At 43.7% G+C, this 10,273-nt stretch overlaps 1 protein-coding gene and 1 pseudogene across 1 annotated transcript; one reads left to right on the top strand and one right to left on the bottom strand.

Annotated features, from left to right (window-relative positions):
- Positions 1–2,152: 2,152 nt before the first annotated feature.
- On the top strand, positions 2,153–2,927 carry LOC111748933 (olfactory receptor-like protein OLF3; annotated as a pseudogene).
- A 5,800-nt stretch (positions 2,928–8,727) lies between these two features.
- Positions 8,728–9,363, bottom strand: LOC100664706 (taste receptor type 2 member 62-like). The gene has a single exon (XM_010602065.1). It carries the CDS (start codon positions 9,361–9,363, stop codon positions 8,728–8,730), a length of 636 nt encoding a protein of 211 aa, XP_010600367.1.
- Between the last annotated feature and the right edge of the window lie 910 nt (positions 9,364–10,273).

Consider the following 10,273-nt stretch of genomic DNA (forward strand, 5'->3'; position numbering starts at 1 on the left):
ATTGTGGGAAGAGAGGGGAAGGAGGTAAGAGGATCACAGGAGTTGTGGGCTTGCATATTCTCGGGCAGCCTGTACAGCACAGCATAGGAAGAGATGGTTAACAAGGATCTCTCCAGGATCTTCTCTCCATGAAACAGGTCTACTCTTTGAGCACAAGGAAGAGTAATATTCACCCTTGTGATCATGACATCTAGCAAAGATAACACCTCATATCTGTTTGTTAGAGTAACTGAAACAGATGTTTACTTTCTGATGCACATCTGATATTTGTTAAACAAAGGTTAACAGATGGTTTTATGAAGCATTTTCTGATGCCTCAGAATTTGAATTTGAACTTCTGCTTGGAGGCAGGTAGGTGTTTTCTCAGAATGATAGAGGTTAAAGGTCGGAAAGTGAGGTGTGCTGGTGGAGCTATCATGATAGGGCAGAGATGGAGGAACTGTTGAAAAGGAGGAGATCAGCTATTGAGGTGGACACTAGGAAGGAGATTCCTAGAAAATAGATGTAACCATTTGAACCATGTATGAAAAGACATTTCTGGAAATAGTTATTTTCTTTGGTCCTTCATCAGGAATGAGACTTGAAGAATAGGCAGTCTTCATTCTACAGTTCAGATACCCGAGTCTGACCTCTGTGCAGATTCTGGGATGAGCCAAGAGGCTCTGTTTCTGCTCCCAACCTCACCTGCCTCCTATATCTCCTATTTGCTCTTATTTTTTTTTTCTTTGTTCACTGCAATAAAAGGCAAGTCAGTCTATAGGCAGGCATGTAGTCATACTAAGTCCTACAAAGTTTTTTTTTTTAATGTAAACTATTTGTTTATTGTTCAAAATTGATATTGTAACATATTAGCTCTGCAGAAAAAACACTTGCTGAGTGAGAGAAAACAAAGGGGAAACTCCACTGCCATGTACTCTACATGAATTCATATGTCTTTGTTGTCTTGGGCAATGAAGAAATGTCCTTAAACATTTGTTTTCTTTCCTTCTCTTGTATCTAAAAACCCAAATATCCATATTTTTATTGTTTTTTTGAACCCATGACCAAAGAGTAGATTCTTAGCAATAGTGAGTTGGAAGAAGAAATAAATGAAACACACAGGCTACAATTACCAGTCTCCTATGTTGTCCTGCAGTGGGTTGTTTTTTTTATGTTGTCCCACTTAAGACTTAAGGACCCAAGCTCTCAGGCCTATCCCCAAGTCCTCATTATCTATTAAAAGTTGCCTCAATTTTTATTGGTGTCAGAATTTTGGAGAAGAAATGAGGGGAAAGCAAATTTGTTTCTTTACATACCCTAGTTTAGAGGTCCTGTCACTATTACTTATGCTACCACAGTACTACTACCAGTAACAGTTTATAAAGTGCTTTCTCCATAAGTTACCTATAGGAGCGCAAATGTACTGGAAGGTTATGTAATACCATCGTGTATAATATTAAACCATTTAATTATAACTTATGTCTGTAACCCAAAATCATATACATGACAAGGAAAATCACAAACCTAGGTTCTTTATTCCAGATTTTTCCATAAGACCCCTGCCTCTTCCCAGTCATTTCATTTTGTAATGAATGTAGGAGTTTCATCATGTCAGGTCTAGTTTACTTATTTAAGGTGGCTCTTTAACTTTGGAACCACACTTTTCACCATCATTTATCATTTTACCTACCATTGTCACCTACTATCCTCTCATTCCCCTGGAATTTGAGCTAAGTTGCTGAATATGTAGCGCTAATACAATTTTATTTCGTTATCTGTAGGCTTCAAATGAGCCTCTCTGAGGCCACATCAAGTCCTTGTGAAGCTACCATCCTGTTTCCCTGGTGCAGAGTGGATGTAACACATATTGTGATCAAGCCCATCATCTGGGCCTCACGAGCGTCTGAATCACCAGGCAAAGGCTGGCTGAACACACACAACGTGCTTTCTCATGGTTCTCTGATTCAACAGTTTCTGTTATTTCTCACTCTCTCTACAGATTTTAATGGGAACAAAAAACCAGACTTGAGTGAGTGAATTTATTCTCCTTGTTCTGTCCAGTGACTGGGGCACTCAGGTGTCACTCTTTCTCCTACTCTTGGTCATGTACCTGCTGTCAGTGCTGAGGAACCTTCTCATCATTCTTCTAATCAGACTGGATACCTGATTCCACAGACTCATGTATTCCTTCCAAAATAACCTCTCTCTTGTTGATGTCGCTTATGCAATGATCATACTCCCTCAGCTAATGGTGCATTTTCTTATGGAACATAAAGTGATCCACTACCTGAAGTGTGCAACCCAGCTCATTTGCTCCATGGGCTTGGGTGTGATTTGTTCTACTGGCAATGATGGCATATGACATGGATGTGTGTGACCCCTTGCCATCCTTGGCCATAATGCACAGAGGCCTTGTGCTAGGCTGGTCATCTCATCTTGGGTCAGTGGGTCTACCAACTCTCTTCTGCATACTGCCATTGCCTTTAGCTTCCCACATGCTCAAATGATATTATTGATCACATATCTTATGAAATACTAGCTGTATTCAGGCTGGCCTGTGTGAACATATACTCCAATGAGGTTGCAATCATGGTTTCCAGCATTGTCCTGCTGATGACACCATTCTGCCTAGTTCTCTTGTCCTATATCCAGATCATCTCCACCATCCTAAAGATCCAATCCACAGAAGGAAGAAGGAAAGCCTTCTACACATGTGCCTCTCATCTCACAGTGGTTGCCCTCTGCTATGGCATGGCCATTTTCACTTACATTCAACCCCACTCCAGCCCCTTCATCCTCTAAGAGAAAATGATCTCACTCTTCTATGCCATTTTAACACCATGCTAAACCCCATGGTTTATATTCTGAGGAATAAGGAAGTGAAGAGGGCCTGGCAGAAGCTCTTAAGACAATTTTCTGAGTTAACATCAAAACTGACAATTTGCTGAATTATGAGGGTCACACAGAGAAAAGACTTTTACTTCTGTGTTTCCCACACAATTCAGATATAACAGGTATAGACTGCATTGCCCTGGCCACCATGAGGGAGATGACAGAACATTTACTGGTAATGTTAGGTAGGCGGCTCAGTGGTGGTTTTGGGATGTAAGATGGGGGGGATTTTCTTTTATAATTGTACTTTAGATGAAAGTTTACAGAACAAACTAGTTTCTCATTAAACAGTTAGTACACATATAGTTTTATGACGTTGGTTAACAGCCCTACGACATGTCAGCACTCTCTCTTCCGCACCTTGGGTTCCCTATTACCAGCTTTCTTGTCTCCTCCTGCCTTCTAGTCCTTGCCCCTGAACTGGTGTGCCCCTTTAGTCTCATTTTGTTTTATGGGCCTGTCTAATCTTTGGTGAAGGGTTAACCTTGGGAGTGACTTTGTTACTGAGCTAAAAGAGTGTCCAAGGGCATACTCTCGGGGTTTCTCCAGTCTCTGTCAAGCCAGTAAGTCTGGTCTTTTTTGTGAGTAAGAATTTTGTTCTGCATTTTTCTCCACCTATCTGGGACCCTCTATTGTGAACCCTAGGTCCATTAGTCCTTTGGACTAATCTTTCTCTTGTATCCTTAGTTTTCTTCATGCTCCTTTGCTCCAGAAGGGGCAAGATCAGTGAAGTACCTTAGAAGCCCATTCACAGGCTTTTAAGATCCCAGACACTACTCACCAAAGTAGAATGTAGAGCATTCTCTTTATAAACTATGTTATGCCAATTGAGCTGGATGTACCCTGAGACCATGGTCCAAAATGTGGGGGATTTTTTTATGTCAGAGCATCTTGTTCTGTGAAGTTAAGCACTTCTGTATTAGACTTTTCCGTGCGTACTCAATCTCTACTCCTATTGACACAGTATTTTGAAACAAACTATTTTACCCTTTGGAGTCGTCGCATTATTTGTAATCATGGACCTAGCCCTGGACCACTAGCTTGTATTCATTCATTAAAATATTAATGGTGTCTCCACTGGGAACAGATTGCATTTTCACAGCATTTTCACACCTGACAGTCACTTAAAATAATGCAGGTATATGTACTCACAGCCAATGATTGTGAGTCACAGTTCTGAGATACTGTGAGGAAAGTCTTGTGAGTGAGGCTGATTAAAGTGGTTTTTTTTTTTTTTTTTCTGTAGGTTCTACTACATGTGGATGTGAGTACTCTTTTTGAGTTATTTGAAGTAATTCAGTGACTGAACATCAGTGAAATATCTTATTTTACCCTAATATGGATACAACCTTAGATTGTACACAATGGCTCTGCTGAGCAAGGAAAAGCTGAGATTCAGTCTATGTAGCATGTGAACAGATTGAGAAGAAAATTATTGCATATATGTGAGTCCCATCCAAAATGTTAAAACTGACATATATTAAAAAATCAGCAAATGCTTTCTCTGAAGATTTGGAGACAAAATAAGAAAAAGAAAAATGAGATTTTTTTTAAAAAATCAAAGGTATAGTTAAGGTAAGAAATTACATATTCCCCAGACAAGTAAATGAAATATATTACTTTATATATGCATTTTGGGAAACAAGGATGGGCCAGACAACTAAGCAGATGGTACCCTCCAGCCTCCATATTAAGAGACTTCTAGTATCTTCTAGGAGCCCTGGTGGTGAAATAGTTAAGCACTTTGCTTCTAACCACAAGTTTAGAGGTTCAAACCAACCAGCAGTTCCTTAGGAAAAAGACCTGGCGATCTGTCCCCATAAAGATTGCAACAAAAAAAAAACCCATGTGGCAGTTCTACTCTGTGACATGGGGTGTCTATGAGTTGAAATCTACTCGACAGAACCTAAGAAAAACAACAGAGTCTTCTAGTACTATCTCCCCCACTCCCCTCCACGGTTGACAAGACCCTACTCAGCAACCTTTGTAAATGAAGTGTGGCAATGGTCCCATGTTCCTGGAATTCACAGGTCTTGCCATTTTCCCTATCATCCTGAAGCAGCTGACTTGATGGAATGATGGAATGGCCTTCTAAAGACACAATTATGTTGTCAACTTGGTGGCAGTACCCAGCAGGGTTGGGACAGTGTTCTCCAGGAGGTTGTATATGCTCTAAACCAGCATCCAATATATGGTACTGTTTCTCCAATAGCAAAGAATGGGTTCAGGAATCAAGGGGTGGAAATGGGAGTGGCACCACTCCCTGCTATCCCAAGTGAGCCACTTGCAAATTTTTTGCTTCCTGTCCCGGCAACACCATGCTCTGCAGTTTCAGAGGCCTTAGTTCTGAAGGGAGAAATGCTTCCACCAGAAGGCACAACACTGATTCCATTGAACAGGAAATTAAGAATGCTACCCAACCACTTTGGTCTTTTCATGACCCTGGATCAACAGGCTAGTGTGATTGCTCCTTACTACCAAGGGGAAATTGGAATGGTGTTACATAATGAAGGCAAAAAAAAAAGAGTATGTCTGGAATCCAGAAGATCCCTTAGGACATCACATAGTACTACCATGCCCTGTGATTAAAGTCAATGGAAAACTACAGCAATCCAATTTTGACATGACTACTAATGGCCCAGGCTCTTCAGGAATGAAGGTTTGGATCACCCCACCAGGAAAAGAACCATGACGCAGCTCAGGTGCTTGCTGAGGGCAAAAGGAATATGGAATAGATGGTAGAAGAAGGTAGTTCTAAATACTAGCTATAACCACGTGACTGGTTAAAAAAAAGAGAATTGTAATTGTTTTTAGTATTTCTTCCTTGTTTTGTTATGTGTGTGTGTGTATACATATCTTATATATAGCAAATATCTTTCGTTTTCATTATTCCATTAAAAAAAAAATTCCATTGCCAATCGAGTTGGTTCTGACTCATAGCCACCCTAAAGAACAGAGTAGAACTGCCCTATAGGATTTCCAAGGAGTAACTAGAGGATATGAACTGCTGACCTTTTGCTTAGCAACTGAGTTCTTAACCACTGCTTATTCCATTGTTTATTATAAAATATAAGATGCAAATGACTCGTGTGTTTTTGGTTGCAGGCATCTCAGTTGTATCATATTAGGCACAGGTATGACTTTATAGTTGTCTTCATTTAGAGATTATGTGTGGTTTAAGGAGATGTATACAGGTGTCAAGTTGACAAGGGGTGAACTGTGATGGTTAAGGTTATGTGTCAACTTGGCTAGGCCTTGATTCTCAGTGGTTTCACAGATAATATATAAACATCCTGTATTTCATGATTCCATGTGAGCAAACAATCAGTTGAAAGTCAGTAGTTTCCTTAGGGGCGTGGCCTGCATCCAGTGTACATGGATGTTCTGGCAAAGCTGTCTCTGGATCCTGCGTCCAACTCATCATCATTTGTCCTCCAGTACTTGGAAAGTGAGTCAGGAGCCTTCTACCTGACCTGCTGTGAGTCAGGAGAAGCCTCCAGCCTGACCTAAGACCTGTGGATTTGGGACTTGCCAACCTCCACAACTGCATGAGCCATTTCCTTGAGATAAATTCTGTATTTACATATGTATACTTTACTGATTTTGCTCCTGTAGAGAACACAGCCTAAGACACCCCCCAAAACCACAAACACCAAGCCCATTGCCATCGCGTTGATTCTGACTCATAGCTACCCTATAGGACAGAGTAGACCTGCCCCAAAGAGTTTCCAAGGAGTGCCTGGTGAATATGAACTGCCAACGTTTTGGTTAGCAGCCATAGCACTTAACCACTACACCACCAAGGATAACCACCATGCAGACCTTTATTTATTTTGAATGACATGCATGCATTAACTGTACTAATACATCACATACATTATAAAACATACACAAAATAAGAATTAAGACAACAAGATAAAAAATCAACCTAAGCTGATGTTCTCACATCTTCTTCCCCCATCCCGGGGATCATCTCGTGCACACACTCTGGATGCGGTGAACACCCAGATCTGGAAACTACCACCCTGGACAACAGCCTCCAAGGTTCACCTCCTGGGTGGGCACACAGAGTAAGGCTGGCAAAATTAGAAATTGTAGGGGATTTCCTTTGTTTTCCTTCTCTATCCCCTGTTGACCAAAGCTGAGGAGCATTTTCACATCCAATATGTCCTTTTAATTCACCACATCATGAACACAGAAAATCATGGGCAGGCCTGCAAAGACTCAGGACTCTCCTGGGTCTTCGATGTTCCACCCACAGTCAAACAAAAGAGTCCCATGGGTGGAATTGGTCTTAAACAGGGATCAGAAGGAGGGGCGGTGGTGGTTCAGTGGTAGAATTCTCACCTTCCATGCAGGAAACTCAGGTCTGATTCCCGGCCAATGCACCTCATGTGCAGCCACCACACATTTGTGTGTGGAGACTTGCATGTTGCTATGGTGCTAAATAGGTTTCAGCAGAGCTTCCAAGCTGGAATGAACTAGGAGGAAAGGCCTGATGAGCTTTTTTGAAAATCGGCCCGTGAAAACCCTAGGGATCACAATGTTTTGGTCTGCAACCAATCATGGGGATGCTGTAGGATGGGGCAATGTTTCATTCCACTGTGAATAGTGTTGCCATGAGTCAGGGATGAGTTAAAGGCAGGGCTCAGCAGGAAGGAAGGATCAGCAGAGGGATGGAAAGAGAAGTTCCAGATGGACTAAGACTTGAAGGCTGTGGGAAGAAAGAATAGGAGGCTAGAGAGAAGTTTCCTGGGCTAAAGTAGAGAAACCAAGTGGACAGCAGAGCCAGAGTGAGGGATTCTCTGGTGTCGTGGAGCAGAAGGGACTGGACAGTCCACACCAACAGAGTTTGACTGCAGAGATAACCAATGGCCACTAAAAGTCTCTGCAGGGAATGCATACCAGATGACAGAGAACATCATTCGGCTGCTCAGGCTGGAAAGACCTGGAGGAGAAAAGCCGTCAGAGCCCGAGAGGAATGGAGGAAACAGGGCCACCACCCTTGTTCTGTGATCCAGACTAAGGGATGGTGGGAAGACCAGTTGCTGTGAAACCAATTCGAACTCATGGTGCCCAATGTGTTTCTGAGTAGAACTGTATTTTGTAGGCTTTTCAGTGGCTGGTTTTTGGACATAGATCTCCAGGCCTTTCTTCCTAGCCTGTCTCAGCCTGGAAGCCCTACTAAACCTGTCCAGCATCATAGCATCACTCAAGCCTCCACTGGAAGACACGATGTAGCTGCATATGAGGTCCATTGGCCAGGAGTAGAACCTGGGTCTCCCACATGGAAGCAAAGAATTCTACCACTGACCCACCACTTACCTTCCTTCTGAGCACTCTATGTGGACTCAGTTTCAACCTTTCAGTTAGCAGCAGAGCACACTAACCATTTGCCCCACCCTCTGGTGGTAGGGCAGAGGGATGGAAAAGGATAATTGGGGTCTTGGGAGGGGTGGGAAAGGAAGAAGGAGTGGAGAGAGAGGAGAGAAAGATGGGTCCACATCTTATGCCTCATCATCTAGCATGGGATTCCTTGGACCGACACTGGCTCCTCATCTGAGCCCTAGGAAGGGACCTACCCTCTGTCCAAGCCCCACAGCCTATGACTACACACCCCTGCAGCCTGTTCTTCATGGCTCTTCTGACCCTGGGGCTGCTGAGCAGCCAGATGGTGGAGTGCAGGGGGATGCTAGCATAGGTCACAACCCTGAAGCTCCAGGGGCATGAAATTTGTCACAGCCACGAGCACAGCCGGGAAGTAAAATGTGTTGAGGACAAGGAAGAAGCCCAGTGACTTAAGGGCCGTGGTGTGCGCCTGGGTGCTAGGGTCTTGGGGCCCAGGCTGGCCTAACCTCATCTGGTGCAGGTGCCAGCACAAAGAGAACATGAGCAGGCAGTGGACACCACGAACAGCAGAAAAGGTGGTGAGAGCACCAGCATCTCGTGGAGCAGGAAGAAGTTCCGATAGAAGATCCTTGCCCATTCGGCCCAGCTGCCATTGGTGTGGGGTGGCTGGGAGGCCTCAATATGAGTCACAATAATATTCCCAGTGGTTGAGGAGATAGTGGTCAGGATGGAGAGGGTCACGGAACCCAATAGCAGCCTGGGCACAGAGTTGGAAAGCCTCCACCTGAGCCAGAGGAATGTGGGGTGGGAAAAGGAGGCAATCTTCACACAGTAGAAGGCAGAAAGCAAGGCATTCAGCCAGAAGGTGAGCATGTTGCTGAAGTCCCAGAGAGTGTCAAAGTAGTGCACTTTGTGACTGAAGTTGAGGATGACCAGAAGGTCGTTCGTGAAAGTCATGCCATTCAGGCTGAACTGGGAGAGAGCCAGGCAGGCCATAATCATGTCCCCTGTGGGCAGCACCCAGTCCCACGCCCACTCTGAGCCCAGCACAGCAGCCATTATGCCGTTCTGCAGCATGGCAGCCAAGGACTCCAGGGAGAAGTCGGCCATGAAGAACAGGGTGGTCCGGGAGGGCATCTTCATCCTACCTGAACTCAGGACACATCCACAGGCAGAACAACCTCTCAGCCAGCAGATCCAGAAACCTCTCTCCTTGGTCTGGCTCAGAAGCCCAGCTACCAGCCACACCTCCACTGCTCTTCAGGACTGGAGAAGCAGCTCCCCCTGAGCTCCTAGCATGCAAATCGCTCCATCTCTGTGACACTAGCCTCCATTCGTGTAGCCTGAAGTTGCCTGTTCCTTAAGGAAATGCCAACAGAACAGAGACTGGGGGATTGAAAGCATCCATATGTGCACATTATTTCTCTTTTGTTATTAGTATGGTAGAGTATATATAACAAAACATTTGTCATTTCAACCATTTTCACATGTACAATTCAGTGGCGTTAATCATGTGCACCATGTTGTGCAACCATCCTCACTATTGGTTTTCATGTTATTTCTTAACCTTGCTTTCCCTTTGCTAAATAATGCTTAAAAGATGCCCTTACCCTCATTTCCTTCCCCTTACACATCTTCTAGGATGAGACATTGCTACTTATTTGTACTGAGACCTGAATTGTTCCAGAAATGTGTGGAGTTGTGGGGGAAAAGGGGAGAAGGAGGTAAGAGGATCACAGGAGTTGTGGGCTTGCATATTCTCAGGCAACCTGCATATCACAGCACAGGAACAGATGGTCAACAAAGGATCTCTCCAGGGTCTTCCCTCCATGAAACAGCTCAACTCTTTGAGCACAGGAAAGAGTAATATTCACCCTAGAGATCCTGGTATCTATCAAAGATGACACCTCATATCTGTTTGTTAAAGTAACGGAAACAGATGTCTACTTTCTGATGCACATCTGATATTTCTTCAACAGAGGTTAACAGGTGGTTTAATGAAGCATTTTCTGATACCTCAGAATCTGAATTTGAACTTCTGCTTGGAGGCAGG

Source organism: Loxodonta africana, chromosome 8 (genome assembly GCF_030014295.1).
Source record: "Loxodonta africana isolate mLoxAfr1 chromosome 8, mLoxAfr1.hap2, whole genome shotgun sequence".
NCBI lineage: Eukaryota > Metazoa > Chordata > Mammalia > Proboscidea > Elephantidae > Loxodonta > Loxodonta africana.

What these genes read in the sequence shown, in the direction of transcription:
- LOC100664706 (XM_010602065.1), bottom strand. Translation starts at nt 9,363, where the DNA reads ATGAAGATGCCCTCCCGGACCACCCTGTTCTTCATGGCCGACTTCTCC.